The following is a 19572-nucleotide window of genomic DNA, read 5'->3' as shown; positions in this document are numbered from 1 at the left end:
CATTAATTCAATTTTTTTACAAATGATTAAGATTAACCTAATTAAAAAAGAACGTTCTAATACATTTTTGTAAACCCAATCGAAAATCAAAATCAAAACTGAGAATCAAATGTAATATTCAGGACCTAATTGAAACAATTAAGTCTATCAACTTATACAAAAAGACTTTGTTATAAACTTAAAAAGTTGTTCTAAAATAAGCTTAGTTAAACACCCTCTCAAAACCGACCAAAAAAATAAATCTAAGTCGAAAACCAAGAGACGACAGATTTGGCATAAGCAAGTAGATAAAGGTGAAATATTGTTAGTGTTGTTACAATAAATCTGCCTAGTGCTGCAAGAACTACTATACATACAGGTGCAAGAGCGATTAATTATGGCACATATAAATCTTTGCAAACCTGTGAATCACAAACTCTTCTACTCTCCTTGCATATGTCCGATGCAACAAACGCGGTCTGCTTCACTGTCGAGCCCCTCCTTCGATTAGGCCACCTTTAATGAATGGTCATTTTTCTGAAGCATCGCGTAGTCACAGGCTCAGATTCTCTACTGCTATGCCGTTTGGATTGACAGAGGCAGGATGGCTAACTGAACGGCGTAGTCTACTGGGCCGCTGAGTTACTGGGATCGAGTAACGGAAGGGAGATCCTATGAGTGATGATGATGAGAAGGAGCTTTGGTTTGAGAATGAAGTGAGAGAGTTTTGGTTATACAGATCATGATGAGCACCCACTGAACCTCTGCGGCTGAGCATGGAGAGCGACTCTGCCATTGAGCGTCGCCTGGTGGCATCGTCTACGTACAGAAGATCGTCAATCCTTGCCAATAAGTTGAAGGCTAAGCTTTCCAGCACCCTCGAGTAGCTTTCGAGAATCGACTGCCCAACATCCTACACGGAAAGCAAAAAGGAGCCATTTGAAATCACTCGGACAAATTCAACATACAAATTCTGATGTACGAATTAGGAAAGCAGTTTCAAAAAGTGTTTATAACTAATTACTAATAACTAATTAGGAAAGCAGTTTCAAAAAGTGTTTAGAGATAAGGTGGTTCTTGGAGTGGATGGGGAACTAATTACTAACATCTAACATGACTTTGCCCGATCAAAAAAAAAAAAAAAGTGTTTATAACAAGATTATACAACTAGTTCTGCCACATTTTGGAAGGAGATAAATTCTATACAGTTCTTCAGTAGATGCTGTTGCATTAGTTTACAGGTTTGTTATTCAGAATTAGAATCAAATTACCTTGATATAATACAATACAATACACGTAATCTAAAGCAAGACACCTAACTCATGGAAGCGGTTTCTTAAGGATGTCACGCGTTTGATGCATCAGATGCAGAAAACGAAGTCCTTGTTAGAACAAACCATACAGGTGATGAATGAAAAGTTATGACTGATACCTTGTTATACTGAATCTTGCTCATGTCAAGAGATGTCTGTGGGAGGCCAGGGAAGTGCAGCTTTAAGTTCTTGAGCAGCGTATCAGCTCGATGAGCAAAGAGTTTACTCTTTTCAGCATCACCTACGAGGCCCTTCACCGTGCTTCCCCAGAATAGGCTTGTTTTCGCATGGTTTAGCTTCTTCTTCTTCTGGTATTTCAGCCTCCAAAAGTGAACGGCAGTCTCAAGCCTATTTGCTATTTCCAAAGTACTATATTCTGATGAAAGATCCAGATAATCAAGAAGACAGTCTGGGGAGAACTGGTCTGCAGTTATGTAACGGTAGAGGACATCGCCTAAACAAGCCTTCTCACTCTGGAAAAAGAAAAATAGTAGATAAATTACAGCTACTTTAAAATAGGATAGATGATTCAACAAAAGAATCAGTAAAGACCAAACATAGCATATGATATAGATGTGCATAAAAACAAATTATTTGTGTAAAATAGAGTTTAGATCGTAGCACAGCATAAATGATCTACCTTAGGCAAGGTGTCAAAGTAAACTTGTGGCACTTCCATATCTAAAAGCACACTGCTATTGATTGCCAGAGCAGCTTTGAAGATTTGCTGCGTGCACTCCTTGCACTGTTGCAAAATCATTCTCGATTCATCCGACAAGCCATTTGCTGGAACCTTTGGGAAAGGCAACCACCACTTTTCCTCAAGTGTTATGGAAGGCCTCGTGGAAGATGGTGAGCTTTGATATGCTTTAATGTGTTCACCATCAGCAACAATGATACCTCGATCAACATAGTAAAACTCAGTGTCACGAAACCTATCTAAGATGCTAATCAACAGCCCATCTAGTTTCTTGAGCGCTGGAAGGTTCACATATAAGTCGGATCTTTGTTGAGTCACCATAATCTCAAAGCTCCCACCACCTGGGAATTCTTGAACAGATGGAACAAGCTCAACAATGGCGTCACTAACACACAAAAGCCACTCCATCTCTCGCTGCCACATTAATTTCCTCTGTGGAGCCAGCGGTTCCAACTTCCAGAGCTCTCCAAATACACTAGCTGTAAATTTACCATAATAGTTACAATCAACAAGTACAAAGAATCAAAGACAGCAAAAACCATTACACGAACTACATTCTGAAAATCGAGTTTGTGAAATGTACGAACCAGCAAGATTAGTGATTGCATTGGAGATTGCCAGAGCAGTACTTACTCCCTTCCCTCCACCAGACATGTCCTCACCAAGCAACAACTTTGCAAACCGTTCCTTCATCAACTCAGCCTCTGCAATCACACGAGCTACATTGAATCAGGAAAGACATAACTAATGCAAAGATTAAATCATCACAATTTGCTATCTGAAATCAAAACCATAAGCAGGGGAAAATACTGTATTTCAAATTGTTATTCGAGCTGTCGACATACTGGATCATACTGCTCAATTCCTAATTAATTCTTCCTCGACCTCGAGAAGAGACAAAAGGTCTACCTTCCAATATTTTGCCCAATCAAGTATGATTAATAACAAACTACAACTACATCGACATTGTAAATATAACTAAAAACCGAACAGAAATTAATTATTTTCCTCAAGGAGAAGATGATATAAATGAACGTAAATTGGCATGCCTTCCTATCATGCACACACTGACTCACCGTCTTCAAATATATGACTACAATTTTACCTATAATCGACGATTCCATTCCTCTACAATAAAATCACGTAAAAACCAAAAGTTCGTCCGATCACGCCAAGAATCGGAAGCCGAAAACTAACCAGAAAGTTCAGGCGGCTCAGGCTTATCCGTTTCCCGCTTCTCCGCTGGATAGACGACGTGTCTACCCCCCACAACCGGCAGCATGATCGCCGGCGGCGTCAAACACTCCGAATTGCAAGCCAGCTCCGGCCTGTGATCGGAGGAGAACGTGGCGGCGCTCGACGTCGAACTCTCCGACTCGCTGACGTCGGCGCTCAGGCTGTAACAGTCGTCGAAACGGCGCGACTGTAGCTCCTCGAACTCGTCATCCGACCGAGAAGCGACGCTGTCAGCCATTTCACACACACAAAAATTACGGATCGCGAGCTCAAAGTTGGGGAAAATGTGAAGCAAGTGAGTCAGTCCACTGCTTCAACGGCACAATTTCGACGCCGGCATGATGTGGAGCATAAAAGCAAGTGCGTGTTAGAGTGTGAGAGAGAAAGGAGTAATCGAGAGGGAAGCAGGGGAAAAGAATAAGAGAAAGTGAGGAAACAATAAAGTAAAAGTGTGGTACTGTAGGAAGTAAAGCCGCAGAGAGTGAGAGAGAGAGTATTGAATTGTCAGTAGGTGGAATATAGTAATTGGAGGCAGTTTTTCTCTCTGCGGTAGCTACAGTTACGGTTCTAATAAAGTAGATATTGTCGGAGTGGAGCGGCAGCCCCACCGTCACATGGTGGTGGCCGCCGCTGTCGTTAGTGTTTTCCGCGCGCTCCAATCTCGAATTTGTTTTTTCTTTTTTAAGGAAATAATCTCGAATTTCTTGACATAACTAGAAATTTAGTAAACTTGTTGTTGACTAGATTACGTTTTTTAGTCAAACATGGTCCTCACTTGTATTTTAATGCTTTTTCTAGAGATAATAAATAATTATAAAATTATCAACCATTTGAGCATTTATTATTTTAATAATACTTTTTATTGAAGATTAATGCTATAGCTGGTGTGGTTCAACATAGATGAAATTATTACCAACTTAAAAATGAAATACGAATAATATCCAAAATTTAATTGTATTCAGAGTCTCAGCCATTATCAAAAGGCATTTAATTTGGTCAATAATGTTTTTCATGAATTGTTTAACGGTTCAATTATTAGTTTTGTTAATAAATTATTTCCATTTCACTTCAAATTCTCATATTTATGCATGCGTAATCACAGTACAGCTCCAAACGCTCAGACTTCAAAAATGAAAATAAACATAAAAATGAAATATATCTTCTTCAATATTTAATGCACCAAAGCTGCAAACAACCAACGCAAACAAGGTTACTTATTGTTTTGAATTGATATTTTTATGGATAAATAGATCGTAGTATAAATGAATATATTGATTGAAGGAAGAAATAGGACATGTGTTATAAAACACACATAAATTTGGTTCGGCTACTAAACCTAACTCCACATATAAAATTCCCTAAATAAAGACGAGTTGTTTTTTTTTTTAGGGTAATAAAGATGAGTTGTTATAGACCCTTTTCGTGAGCTGATTGATGAGAATTTGTGGAACTTAAATGACTCATAATTGATAATTCTGATTCTGACTGAGTACGTGTAGTTCTTAAAAGGAATATTAATACTAATAAATCCATAAATCATTAATCATAATAAATCCACAAGTCATTAGATGGAATGATTTATAAACATCCATGTCCTACATTTTTGTTTTTGTTTAAAAAAAATCTTTTAAAATATCATTTGATTAATTTTGCATTTAATTTGTACATCGTAATACAATTATTAAATATTTATATGATTTAGTTGAGTCCTTAAATTTTGTATTCCATAGTAAACAACTACCATTATAAGTGTGTTTACATATTGCCTTCATTCACGAAAATTTATTTTGTCACTTCCATCTATAGCAGTGGTGTCCACATAACTCCACTTACATTTAAAGTGGAAGTCTTATTTCATTAACAACCCTATATATTCACATTTTGTTAAAACTCATATAGTTTCATAATGTGACAATTTTTTTATGAACCGAAGAAGTAGCGTTTATTTTGCATGATTGATAAGATGAATGGTTGAGTATTTTTATCCTCAATAATAGAATTTTTTTCAATCTCACCATTTCAATGGGATAAGAATCAAACAAAACTAACTTAAATTATAAATAATCGAAGGCCTTGAGATATCCCAAAGTTTCAATTCATCAAAGTAAACAAGAGATTAGTCTTACTATTTTTATATATTAAAGTTAATCCTCAAAAGTAAACGCTAATGACATTTACTTTGTTTGATTGATTATATGCATGATTGAGTATTTTTATCATCAAAAATAGGATTTCTCCTGTCCCACATTTTTCATGAGATTTGAATTAAATAAAACTAGGCTAAATGATATGAATAATTAAGGGTCTTGGGATATCCCAAAGTTTCAATCCATCAAAATAAATAAGAATTAATCTTACTATTTTTTATCTATCAAAGCTAATCCCAAAAAATAAACGCCCCTCAAGGGGCATTTACTTTGCATGATTGAGTTTTTTTTTTTTTTAATCATCAAGAGTAGGATTACTCTAATCTCACCATTTCAATGAAATACGAATTAAGCAAAACTAGCTTACAATATAGAAATAATTAAGGGCCTTGGGAAATTTCAATCCATCAAAGTAAATAAGGGATTAACCCTACTATTTTCATCATATGTTAATTAAGGAATCATTGATAAGATATATGATTGAGTATTTTCATTCTCAAGAGTAGGATTCCTCTAATCTCATCCTTTTAATGAGATATAAGAATCAAGCAAAAATTGCTTAAATGATAGAAATAATCAAGGACCTTGAGATATCTCAAAATTTTAATTCATCAAAATAAACAAGGGATATTGATTAGCCTTACTATTTTTATTTATCAAGATTAATTTTTCAAAATAAATGTGCCCGAGGCTAATCCTCTAAAATAACGCCCCTAAAATAAAATAATTAGATAGTGCTGAACTAAGTGAAAGTTTGAGGATTCAATCGGTAAGTAGAATTGATAAATGTTTGCAAACTTAACCAAAACCAGAAAAAACTTAATGAAAATTCAATTTCAGAAACTATGAACGCCCACACACACACACTTATACTACTAGAAGATAGTCAAAGATTTAATAACAATAAATGCATGAAGAATTCTCAACCATTGCCCACTGGAATTCGATGTTAGTATAGCAAACAATTTAATTTCTGGAGCCACCCTGATTACTAAGAATTTAAAGTGCCATTGAAGTTTCTGAATTATTATTTTTATTATGGCAGAGGGTTTGTTGCAAAGTAATTGAGGGCAGTTCATAAAATTTAAACACCCATCAACTTTTTTAGATCTTAGCATTGCATTTTATTTATATTTGTTGCTGTGTTTAATTAATTGTAGGGTTCTCTATATATTTATTAGCCAAGTGCCATCAATATATGACCTACGTACACAAACACGAGTTACACGACCAATAAGATTGATCAATTTATTAACTAATAATAACATCGTGAAAATGAAAGAAGTATATTGTAATATTCTGACGATAAAATCACCCTTGATCAAATTGAGGAAATCCCTTTCTAATTTTGTAAGATTGGTAAATATTACTTTTTGCACAAGCTGGTGATATATGAATTATAATTTATAACTAATTAGTTTTTAAAAAACTGAAATTAATTAAACATTAATACCCCCCCCCCCCCCCCCAACCCTACCCTCTGCTGTGGCATCCTTTTCAAGGATGACCTATTTACTTATATACGACAATATTCTCAATCGCATCAAAGCGTTTAGCTCACGAGCAAAGAAAATTAATAGTGTTCGTTTCATTTAATTATTATTTTTTAAAAAACTATTTCTGTTTAAAAAAATCGCATTAAGGAGTATTTTATTTTATTTTCTAAAAATGCAATTAGGTAATCCCAATTTTCAGTACATATACATATATTTAAAAAATAATAACTTGTTCTTAAGAAGTTTAAGTGCCGTATTAACCTATCAAGAAAATGATTTTAATTCCCAAATAATCAAATATGAAAAAGTCTCATCAAATTCACACTGTACAAACAATTTTCACAGAAACGAACAATGAACAATTAGATAATAGATGATATCCTCTATTACAAATAGGTAAATTTCCGTATATTATGGTTGTTGGACGCTCAAAATTAATCCTAGAATAGTCAATTGGAACGGCCAGGCCGAGGCCCAGATGAGCTTGCCATAGTTAGGCCCAACTTAGCCCAAACCCAAGTTCATTGGATTGGGATTGGACCATTTATGAAGTGGGCTTTTGTTAAGTCTAAGACGTGTATATTTGTGAGTTCCATCTCTGATTACGATTAGTGTCCAGTCCAGTCATATCGTGTCAACACGATAAGTACGTCACAATTTCAAGTTGGATTCGTGTCGTATGCGTACAATACGATACTATATTCATACTGAGGAGAGCCAAAATAAGTACACTTCTTAACTTACTTTATCCGTCCCACAAATCTTGACACGTTTGGTTTTGACACAGAAATTAAGAAATTGTAGATTAGTGTTTTAAGCATGTAAGTAATAAAGTATAAAAGTGATAAAGTAGGAGAGAAAATATGATAAAGTATGAGAGAGAATATTATAAAGTGATAAAGTAGGAGATAGAAGCTAATAGTTATTACTATATTTAGAAACATGTCAAGATTCGTGAGATGGTCCAAAAAAGAATACATGTCAAGATTCGTGGGACGGATGGAGTGTAAAATAAGAATAATTTTCAGCCCTTATATCATCAAGATCTACGGTTGATTCATCATCATCTTGGATGAATTCATGGTCCTTAGTTCGAATCCCAAAGTAGCAAAAATTTATTTTTCGCAATTCATACCTTTCATACATCGAATTCATATGTGTTCTACGTAAAATTCATACACTTTTTCTAATTCTTATTTCTTATTTTAAGACGTGCTCTCACGGTAGCCCTCATATATATATATATACATATATATATATAGGCTAAAGTTCAATGAAGAAGGCCTAAATATAAGAAAGAAGAGAGAAGTAATCTAATCCGTTGATCTTATCTAATCTAACGGACATGATTTATTTACGCCATGTTCAACAGATTTTTTCGTTGAACATATGGGGGGTCGAAACCCAGAACCCCCAAAAATATTGTATATATTCACGAATGTTCAACGAAAAAATCCGTTGAACATGGCGTGAATAAATCATGTTCGTTAGATTAGATAAGATCAACGGATGAGATTACTTCTCTCTTCTTTCTTACATTTAGGCTTTTTTCATTGAACCTAACCCTATATATATATATATATATATATCACATTTTTATTTTATTAAATTTATCAACAATAGAATATAGTTCCTTAAATTCGTTATATAGTTAGCTTATTTCTTTCACACCAACCCACCAACAAAGAAAAAAATCTTTCATACCTTTTCCAAATATAATTCTTAAAGAATTTCATTCTTTAATATGAATCTCAACCTCCATGTATATATGGAGATTTTTAATAGGTGAAACTAGAATAATTACATAACATGTCTTGAAAAGAATATCTCTCGTCTCATCTTTGAAAACATAATGGATTTTGCAACAGAATGTTGTCATAAAACATATCCCGTTTTCTTTCATTTTCCCCTTTTATTCTGTTCTTTTTCTTTTCATTGCCCTTTTTTCGGAACAAAATAATTGAAGTATAATTGACAAGTAACTTATCTTATCTATTTTTTTTTTAATTTGTTACACTTAAGGAAAAAAAAAAACACACTCACACTCTAGCCTTTTAGGTGACTTGAATCCCTGACCTCTTGGTTGGAGGAAAAACGTTTTACCAACAGACTGCGCTCCATCATCAACTTATCTTATCTAATTAATACTACTAATATAAATGCCACTTCTTTTTCTTTCATTTTCGGTTTTTCCTTTTCCTTTCCACTTAGTGTAATTAAATCCTAATATATGCGTTTAGGCGTGAGTTGATATTTATTAAATTCAATTATTTTTGTTGTTGACATTATTAATTTCACAAATTTCATAAAAATCAAAGCTTCCCTTTAATTTTAAATAAATGAATAGGAAAAAACAATGAAGCTTAATTTAATATAAATTATAAAATTAATGATGCTAACTGCAATATTTAAAGTATTAAAATCAAAATAAATATATAAAATAAAAATAAATATAACATGAACTAAACGTAAGTGATGCTCACAAAAGATTAGTGAAACACATCACTTCTCAATTGATATATACCCATGATATAACATATGTGTACCTCGTGTATTTTGTCACTTCGATTTATATTTATCTTTTACAAAGAATTATGTTCTAAGATGTTTTGTATCATACAAGTATTGACCTAGTGTTTGATATAAAGGATATACTTATATTATATCAAAATAAAAATATTTAAAAATTGTTTTAAATTAAAATTTAACATGACAATCTAAACGGCATTTATTTTAGTGACAATAGGCAAAAATGCCCACTTCTTATGGTGAAAATAAAAAATGCCCACTTTATACTCTGAAATGTTGGTGTGACTCAAACTCGTGTCATTTTTTATAAATCTTTAATAATTCATGATTTTAATAATAAAAAAAATTGATAGTTTGGAATATTTTCTTTAAAAAAGAACAATAGTGTATTTAATCATAATTCCCTAATTCTATTTTGTTTGCTAAACTAATTAAAATCATATAATCAAGACAAATCTTTAGAATGGAACAATCACTATCATAAATCTATCTATATCCTTATTTTTAAATACAAGTCTTGAAGCCTGGCTAGTAGTATCCACGTTACATAAACTATTTAATACTACAGCTTTATAAACTCAGTTCAATGACAAAAAATGAATAAATAAAATTAGATGAATAGGTTATTAGGCTAATCCCATAATCTATATATATATCGGTAAGCTAGGATCTAGAAGCGGGCTAGCTATATCAATTAGCACATAAAAGATTCAACTAATTAAACCTAAAAAACAGAAAAAGAGATACGAAAAACAAGCTGCAAGAATCTAGATGAACACGATTAATTTATACATGTATCCAAAAAGGAATATTCTGTCTCATTCAAATTCATGTCAACATACTTCCAACAACATGACAACATCTTGTCGACAATTCACTATATAAATTAGTCCCACACTAAATCTTATAATTTCACGGTCATCAATTTCCTTTAATTTTATCATATTTTCTCTCTTCTTCATCGACAAATTCAAGCAATGGGATCGCTGCCCGCCTCCGACGACCTACTACACTATCCGGCTGCTCGTCGTGATGACTCCGTCGTCGACTACTACCACGGTGTTGCGGTCCACGATCCTTATCGATGGTAAATATATATATTCAACTCATAAAATTTCTGCATATATATATATTCATGCGTTTTTGTTTGAGGAATATAATGTGGGTTGAGATTGTTGAAATGTTTATTCTTAAAAAACATTAGTTCGAGTCAATTTTTTTAGCCAACGGAATTGATCATTCGACTGATAACTGTACATACTTCTAATCATTTCATTGGAAATTTTAACTCGAGTTATAAACTGAACGATATATATAGATTATATGTACGTGAATTTGAACTAAAAAGTCATCATCATAAGTTCAATGTTGAGACATTTTTTTTAATGAATCGCTATAGTTGAAACATTTTGGTTGGGATTAATGTTGTTTTATCAAATATTGATTAATTTGTTGGGATTAATAGGCTGGAAGATCCTGATAGTGAGGAGACGAAGGAATTTGTGGAAAAGCAGATGAAATTGACGGATTTTATGCTTTCAAGATGCGAAACAAGAGAAAAACTTGGTGAAAAGCTGAGAAAAGTGTATGATTTCCCAAGATATGATGCTCCATTTAGGGCGGGAGATAAATATTTTTACTTCCATAACTCCGGTCTACAGCCGCAAAGGGTCCTATACATCCAGGTGCTTCAAATATTTCCCAAAATTGTATTCGAATTTATTAGTACTCTCTCTGTCCCACGAATCTTGACACGTTTGGTTGCGACACGTAAATTAAGAAGTTGTAGATTAGTAAATGTGTAGTTAATAAAGTATAAAAATGATAAAGTAGAAGAGAGAAGATAATAATTATTATCTTATTTGAAAATGTGTCAAGATTCGTGGAACGATCCAAAAAAGAAAACGTGTCCAAATTTGTGGGACGGAGTGAGTATTATCTTTTTAAATTATTGAGGTTCGAGATTACCGGCAAAGATAATGGAGGCACGCAACAGACCCATTCAAATAGTGGGTCGGGTTCAAAATTCGACATGGTCAAAGTTAGAATATTTTGGGATGGATGGTGACATAAGTTGATTTTAATTACATTAGACAGTAGATACGACTTAGGAAATATCAAATTTGACCAAAAGGGAATTGGGTTGTGGGCCAAGTCTACACAGGCTTTCAAATGCTGGATTTCTTTATTCAACGGAAAATTCGCTTTTCAATTTTTTTTGGTATTCGTTTGTTCCCCATATATATAGTCTCCATATTTATTTCAAGTTTGTCACGTAGTTATAGTTTCGTTAATGAGTATTACTCCTTAGTCTCCGTGCCACGAACTTGATCACTTTTCTTACATGACAATTTTTTTTTCACTTATTATACTTAACACATAAAATACTAGTATTAATTTCTTAAAATCTGTGCCAAAAAAAAACTTGCTCAAGTTTCGCGGGACAAATGAAGTAAAATTTTGATTAAATATCTTTTCATAGGAAGAATATCGTACCGTCAGTATAAAATATGAAAAAATTGATACATGTTGAAAATATTGAAATATATATTGATAAGTTAAAACTTAAAAGGTTGGGATATAATTTTTTTTTTTTTGATGAAATTACATTATAAATAATACAAACCACACACACACCCCACCTAGTGGTTATTGTGGCCGAGAGTACTCGAACCTGTGACCTCTTGGACAACAGGCAATCACCCTAACCACTAGGCCATCCCAAGGGGACAAGGTTGGGATATAATTGATACAACTATTAAAGGTTATGGATAGATTCGATCATTAACGTACCCTTTTATATACTTTTAGTTTATATATATTCAATTAATAGTATTATATGTGAAGGATACGTACGGTATTATGATCTCTACAAATTGGTAAAATTCGAATCATACAAAAATTACAAACTAAAGGCATTGATTAATTAGTAAATAAATTAAAAGTATACTAATTTATGACTTCTTACATGCCGCATTACATTTAAAATTTGAGCATTTTTTATGTGTAGGATAATGTGGATGGAGAAGCAGAGGTTTTGCTTGATCCAAACACATTTAGTGAGGATGGCACTGTGGCTCTAAATGGTATCCAAGTTAGTGTTGATGCAAAATACTTAGCATATGGAATCACTTGCAGTGGAAGTGATTGGGTCACCATTAAAGTCATGCAAATTCAAGACAACATCATACAGCCTGATACTCTTTCTTGGGTAAATTAACAAACTTTTATTTACTAATTACTTGCAAACTATTCTTGAATTTTGCTCAAAACTATATATGTATATCTTTGTTTGTCAGGTTAAATTTTCTGACATTAGTTGGACACATGACAGCAAAGGTTTCTTCTACTCACGTTATCCAGCGCCCGTGTAAGTGGAGTTCTTTTGTCATTTTAATACGTCCATAATATATATGGTGTTTTCATTTAGATACACATATATCCTTATATTTTCAACCTCATTCACATTCAATCTATACTAATAGAAAAAGAGCATAAGATAGTCTAAGGCACAACTTGTGGATTGCCTATTTTAACCCTGTTATATAATTATTATTATATTTATAAAATATAAATCTATTTTGATATACATTTATTTGTCATCCAAATCTATAAAAGATACTTTATATCTATATATGACTATTGATAATTAAGGCTTATAAATAAATATATCCATCAAATAAATTATCTAATAAAAGTAATGAATTAATAGATTTTTTAAAATAATAGATTACCAATTAAAATAACATTAATTACACGTATGTTCTTTATGCTAGTATTTATAAAAAAACACATTTCACTAACTATTTATAAATTTATCCACTTTATACACATCTCTGAATCGTTTATTAAAATATGTGCCCTCCAAACGACACCACACTTTTGATGGACGGGTAGTTATTCTAACAATTGGAGTGCTTTTTTTTTTGGTATGAAAAGGGATGGAGAGAAGTTGGATGCTGGTACAGAGACGGATGCGAATGTAAATCATCAAGTGTTTTACCACTTTGTTGGTAGTGATCAGTGTGAGGATATACTATGTTGGAGCGATCCACACAATCCTAAGCATACGCGCTCTGCCTCAGTCACCGAGGATGGCAAGGTAACGCCATATATTTTCATATTTTTATTTGTTGTTCAGTTGCTTGTTTACTGCAGTTAAACTGTTGTGTACATCCCTAGTCATGCATGTCAAGATTTGTTCCAAAAAAAGCTTGATTATTAGTGATATTTTGTGTGAATTATTGTACAATAATCCATGTACGAGAATTATCTTTTTGAAATTTCCAGCTCAAAATTTAGAAAATATAGTCTTCATCAAGAATTTATTTTGCGTTAGCTAGCCTCTAATACTATCATTAAAACAATTTCACTAGCATGTGTTCTTTTTTTTTTCTTTAGTTCAAAAAGATGATTAATAATGGTTCTTCACTTCTCCTACGATCCCATATATATATATATGCAGTATGTTCTTCTCTACACCATGAAGGACTGCGATCCCGTCAACATGCTCTACTACTGCGACCTCTCCGCGCTACCCAATGGCCTCCAAGTCTACAAATCCAAAAGAGAATTGCTCCCATTTGTGAAACTCATCGATGCATTTGATGCATCTTACAACTATGTAGCAAATGATGGCACAGTTTTCACATTCCACACCAACAAGGATGCCCCAAGATACAAGCTGGTTCGAGTCGACGTCAAAGAAAACCCAACTTCTTGGACTGAAGTAGTCGGAGAAGACGGCAGAGACGTGCTCGTATCCGCCGTGGCCGTCAACAGGAGCCAGATTCTGGTGAGCTATTTGAGCGACGTGAAGAGTGTGCTGCAGCTGAGGGATTTGGCGACGGGCTCGTTCCTGAGGCGCCTGCCGCTCGACATCGGGACCGTGTACCAGATCTCAGCGCGCCGCAAGGACAGCGTCGCGTTTGTCGGGTTCACGAGTTTCCTAGTTCCGGGTATTGTGTATAGGTGCGACCTCGGGTCGGAGGTGCCGGAGATGAAGATCCTCAGAGAGAATGTCATCTCCGGTTTCGATAGGGCGGATTTTGAAGTCCGACAGGTAAATATTACTTCATCTGTCCTCGAATAAGTGTTTTCTTATTCCATTAAAAATATTATATCAAGAATAGTGAACTAATATGCCTAAAAGAAAAAGAATTGTGAACTAATAAAATAGCTATTTTGCTATTGTAAAGATAAAATAAAATAGTCATTAAAAAAAAGTTGTTCTTATAATTTTAATCTATATTATAGTAATAATTTACAATCATGAAACTTGTTAATTGTGAATTTTGATGCGATCTTATTTTGAAGTTTGTTAACCGTGAATTGACCCTATTTTCTTTTCTATAATTCACAACCACAAATCTTATTAGTCACATGAACTAATATAATTCATATAAATAAAAGCAAAATTTTACTTTTAAGTCAAAATTGACTACTTTCTTTAAAAGAAAACTTTTCTATCATTTTTATTAATTTTTATATTTTTACAATAGGAAAATGACTATTTTGATATATTAATTCTATGAGAAGAGTAAATTATATCAACTCTTTTTACTCCATCAATGCGTGAAAATCAATTGAAAAAATTTGCATTGAGAAAAAGGATAAAGTGTGAAGTTTGATGCTCTCTTCGTCCACCAAAAGTATAGCATTTTTGGTGGGCACATGTTTTAATAAAATTGATGATGATTTTTATGTAATAGAGAAAGAGTCTCATTTTTTTATAAGATGTGTGGTTGAGATTGAATTTGAGGTGATTTTTTTTGTAAATAAGAAATATTTGTAAGGATCGATAAAAGTTAAGGAAAAGATATTGGCCGTGATGATAAGGGCATCTCCTGGACAAGTCGAGCCCGTTGCCGTGTTGAATTCAAGTCGGGGTCGAACGGGATAGCTCTATATAGAAGTGGGTCTCTGCTGGAGATGATCTAATTCCTTGAAAATAAATTTAGCAGCTGACATTGCACAATAGATTTGAAATGCCTGTGTTCCTTTGTCAGGTCTTCTTCCCCAGCAAAGACGGCACGAAGATACCGATGTTCATCGTGGCGAGAAACGGCATCCGCCTCGACGGATCGCACCCCTGCTTGCTGTACGCATACGGAGGATTCAACGTCAGCATCACTCCATCTTTCAACGTCAGCCGCGCTGTCATCGCTAAGCATTTGGGCCTGCTCTTCTGCATCGCCAACCTACGCGGTGGCGGAGAATACGGCGAGGAATGGCACAGAGCCGGCTGCCTTTCCAGGAAGCAGAACGTCTTCGACGACTTCATATCCGCCGCCGAGTACCTCGTCTCCGCCGGCTACACTCAGCCGAGGAAGCTCTGCATTGAAGGTGGCAGCAATGGCGGCCTTCTCATTGGGGCCTCTATTAACCAGGTCTGTTTTTCTTTTTCTGGGTAATTGCGCTCTGAATACACAAACTTTCAATCAATTCTAAATTTGGGCATGAATTAAAAAAATTTGTCTTCAAATACACGAACTTTCGATTGTTCTCATTGTTCACACGGTTGTCCCATGACCATCTGAAATGGCGCAAGGCAGTATCACCTGTTTAAGTCAAACAGATATTTCAAACGTTAGCGTCATCAATAATTTGAAAATAATTGACACGAAGTTAAGACATCAAGGTTTGTTGCATTTTGACGATATTGTTTTTTATGTTGTTGAAAAATGATAAATGGTGAGATTTTTGGGGATTGCAGAGACCTGATTTATTTGGTTGTGCTCTTGCTCATGTTGGCGTGATGGATATGCTGAGGTTTCACAAGTTTACTATTGGTGAGGAAGATTGCTTCTTGAATTTTTTTTAGTTACTCTTAAACTAAATTGTAACGGGAATTTTGATCATATGGTGATTTTTCAGTTTGATTTACAAATATAGCTTATCTTTATTATTTACTCCCTCCGTCCACCAATTAAAGACCTATATATGAAAAAACACGGGTTTTAAGAAAAAAATGTATTTTTATTAGTTGAGTGGAGAAATGGTCTCACTTTTTAAGAAAAAAATGTATTTTTATTAGTTTAGTGGAGAAAGGGTCCCACTTTTTTGTAAAGAATCTTTGACTTTTTTGATTAAATAATGAATAAAAACTTACCAAAAATAGGTAGGCCTTGTTTTTGTGGACGGACCAAAAAGGCAAGTAGGCCTTGAATTGGTGGACGGAGGGAGTACTTAATAGTTCGACGAGTTAAAATTTTTGATTAATTAAAGTAGACGTACAACACTCAAAGTTGAATTAAATTCGGACTACAGTTTTTTTTTTTAATCCGCTTTTTTTTTTGGCACCCCTGGTGCCTTCGGCTTTTATTTAATCCCATTTCCTGATCAAAAAAATAAATAAAAATTCGGACTACAGTTGCGTGAAGTTAAAATTTTGAGTATAATTTGGGAACATAACAATTTTATTTATTTTTTAAATCTTTTATGCATTGAAATCGGTTTTCTTTTTTTAATATAAAATGTTTGATCCTCGTAAAACAGGGCATGCTTGGACATCCGAGTTTGGATGTTCGGATAACGAGGAGGAGTTCCAATGGATAATCAAGTAAGCGTTATTAATTAATTAAATCCATCCTTATATTATTAAAAAAAAATATTCATCTTATGTTTCTTTGGCCGAACTTTTAAGTTTTTGCTTACTAAATATTGATTAGTTTGTTTTAGCCTATTGTATTACTAAAACGTTGATTAATATTTGAGTATCGAATAATGACTAGTGTTACAATCAGAATCCAACTTTAAAAAAAAAATGGTAAGAACCATCCCATTTAATTCAGTTATTTGGAATGGTAGGCAAAATAATTAAATAAAAAAAATATAGGTACTCGCCATTGCATAATGTGAGGAGGCCGTGTGATAAAGCGAAGCAGTATCCGGGCACCATGGTGTTGACGGCGGACCACGACGACCGAGTTGTGCCGCTGCACTCGCTCAAGTTCATCGCGGTCGGTGATCATATAATTCATCTATTTATTATTATTATGAAAGAGATGATTTACTGTTTGTGGGTGCAGACGATGCAACATGTCCTATGCAGTCCTCACACGAATCCGATGATTGCTCGCGTAGAGCGTAAGGCGGGCCATGGAGCAGGAAAGCCTACCAACAAACTGGTATATAACAAAAATATTTAAATTTATATTCATGATTTAATTAATAATGTTGTTGGATTTAATTTATTCATCAATTGTTTCAGATCGATGAAGCTGCAGACAGGTACAGCTTCATGGCCAAGATGGTGGGTGCATCGTGGATCGACTAAATGTGCACTACAATTAGGGCTTATATATACTATATAGCTAGGCTGATTATATTTTTGTGTATTCGATCTTGATCACCTCTAAATCTTTTTGTGGTAATATATAAAACTACCCAAATTTCTCACTTATCTATCAAAAATACTCATTTCTTAAATCTTTTGTTGGGTATAACAAAATAAAATATTTAAAATTACCCGATATAATTTTAAATAATTTTCTTTTGTTATACCCAACAAAAGTGTTTGTGTCATTTATTTTTGTCTGAAATTGAAGTGAAATAAAAATTAGTGTATTGAATTTGTAACCTATCACTAACTACTGACCCGAAGGCTATTACCGGCACATTCTTTATTGAGATTTTTTTTTAGAATTACCACTTGTTCCATTTCAATAAGTGTCTTTATTGAGACCCTGGCTCTTTTTTTTTTTGATAAATAAATAAAAAAAATTAACGCGACGGTGGACTTGAACTCATGACTTTAAGCCTTAGAAATTTATATCTAGGTCACGTGTTAGAAGAATGTAATTCCTTCGAATTTTTTAAGCGTTTTATTCGAAAATAAATTTTGATCTTAAATAAGTGTCCCATTTCAAAATTTTATGATAAAATAATGCATAACTTTTTATTTTGTCCTTTTATTAGTGATAAATTATTTACCTTTTTAATTTTACATGCAATATTGAGAGGTAAAAAAGAGAAAAATTATCCATTTTTTGGTATGGCTGTTTTGATGATACGCGACAATTGAAAAAAGGGAATATATTTTAACTACCGTGGAAATCAAAGAAATTTATTTGAACCCAAAAATAATGTGCTCAATTAGTCCTAGCTGAAAATAATCCGAGCTCGAGTCGATTGATCTATTTTACATCTCTGTACAGTAGCACTCTTAGTTTAGATTTTTGTTTTTTTGATAAATAAAGAAATTCAAAGACTACGATGAAGGACTCGAATTCAGGACTTTATGTCTTGGACATTAACTTAGTTTGTATTTATTATAGTAGTATAAAGAGTGAAGTCATTAAGTTCAAAACACAATATCCGAGAGCAGTTTCTTGTGGACTATTTTTAACAAAAATAAATTAATTAATTAAGGTGCCATTTTCAACAATTTATTTTGAATGAATGATCCATCCACGTTTGTAATTCAAAATGTATTCGTTCTAAAAGAAAAGATAAGTATTAATTATCTACATTTATTTTTAAGGTTGCGTTCTCTTTAATAGAAAATGGTGGAAAGTCTATATTTAAGGTTTCACTTTTTCTACATATTCTAAATGAGAGTAGATGATTTTTCTTGAGCATCATGGAAAAAAAATAGAGCAGCTTCTTTTTTCTCATTTTTATCTAAATTCATGTTAATACTATACCTGAGTAATAATGTGATAATATTTTCTCATGTAATTCTCCTAGAAAACATAAGATAAAACAAAAGAAATGTCATAAAATTTTCTCATATTTCCTTATCCCCCTCTCTCTCTCTATATATATATATATATCCAAGTTAATTTGATCAACTTTTTTTCATCACATATTTAAGAAACTAGTGTTTTAATTGTGTTTGGTAATAAAGTGAATAAGTGATTAGATGTTTCATTGGTTATGTTTATTCCATATAAGGAAATTTATCAACTTAACTGGAACAACCCAAAAAAGAATATTGATCAAGTTAGTTGGGACGGAGGGAATATAAATTTACATCTAAAAAGGATACACCTTAAAATAAAGGAAAATTGCAATATGACTTTTAAAGTGTGGCGAATTAATAACTTTTCAATTTTTATAATTTCATTCCCCCAACTTTTTCCAAGTCAGGGTCGAACCATGTTACTACGAATAGTCTGTTCAAAAAAAAAAAGAAAAAAGTTACTACGAATAAGCCTAGGAATGACATG

The 19572-nt window shown here is 33.3% G+C and overlaps 2 protein-coding genes across 2 annotated transcripts; one reads left to right on the top strand and one right to left on the bottom strand.

The window, feature by feature from the left end:
- Positions 1 to 250: 250 nt before the first annotated feature.
- On the bottom strand, positions 251 to 3893 carry LOC130993589 (rop guanine nucleotide exchange factor 1-like). The gene is made up of 5 exons (XM_057918527.1): positions 3190 to 3893; positions 2580 to 2696; positions 1933 to 2471; positions 1412 to 1765; positions 251 to 892 (listed from the first exon to the last, which is right to left on the bottom strand). The coding sequence occupies exons 1-5, from the start codon at positions 3464 to 3466 to the stop codon at positions 533 to 535; spliced, it is 1647 nt and encodes a 548-aa protein (XP_057774510.1). The 5' UTR covers positions 3467 to 3893; the 3' UTR covers positions 251 to 532.
- Positions 3894 to 10314: 6421 nt separating this feature from the next.
- Positions 10315 to 17815, top strand: LOC130993581 (uncharacterized). The gene is made up of 12 exons (XM_057918517.1): positions 10315 to 10487; positions 10866 to 11085; positions 12411 to 12611; positions 12700 to 12770; positions 13340 to 13502; positions 13866 to 14462; positions 15409 to 15789; positions 16116 to 16191; positions 16898 to 16961; positions 17238 to 17361; positions 17431 to 17529; positions 17613 to 17815. Exons 1-12 carry the CDS (start codon positions 10378 to 10380, stop codon positions 17676 to 17678), a joined length of 2172 nt encoding a protein of 723 aa, XP_057774500.1. The 5' UTR covers positions 10315 to 10377; the 3' UTR covers positions 17679 to 17815.
- Positions 17816 to 19572: the final 1757 nt, after the last annotated feature.

The sequence above is a fragment of the Salvia miltiorrhiza genome, chromosome 1 (genome assembly GCF_028751815.1).
Source record: "Salvia miltiorrhiza cultivar Shanhuang (shh) chromosome 1, IMPLAD_Smil_shh, whole genome shotgun sequence".
Classification (NCBI taxonomy): domain Eukaryota; kingdom Viridiplantae; phylum Streptophyta; class Magnoliopsida; order Lamiales; family Lamiaceae; genus Salvia; species Salvia miltiorrhiza.
The sequence above is the reverse complement of the archived record's forward strand: the minus strand, read 5'-3'. Positions and strand labels throughout refer to the sequence as shown.

Bases quoted from the DNA above. Each gene is read 5' to 3' on its own strand.
- LOC130993589 (XM_057918527.1), bottom strand. From the start codon at position 3,466: ATGGCTGACAGCGTCGCTTCTCGGTCGGATGACGAGTTCGAGGAGCTA. The intron at 2,697-3,189 runs GTTAGTTTTCGG...GTGTGATTGCAG, and splicing joins TGAGCCGCCTGAACTTTCTG to AGGCTGAGTTGATGAAGGAA. The intron at 2,472-2,579 runs GTTCGTACATTT...GTAAATTTACAG, and splicing joins TGCAATCACTAATCTTGCTG to CTAGTGTATTTGGAGAGCTC.
- LOC130993581 (XM_057918517.1), top strand. From the start codon at position 10,378: ATGGGATCGCTGCCCGCCTCCGACGACCTACTACACTATCCGGCTGCT. The intron at 10,488-10,865 runs GTAAATATATAT...TGGGATTAATAG, and splicing joins GTCCACGATCCTTATCGATG to GCTGGAAGATCCTGATAGTG. The intron at 15,790-16,115 runs GTCTGTTTTTCT...TGGGGATTGCAG, and splicing joins TTGGGGCCTCTATTAACCAG to AGACCTGATTTATTTGGTTG.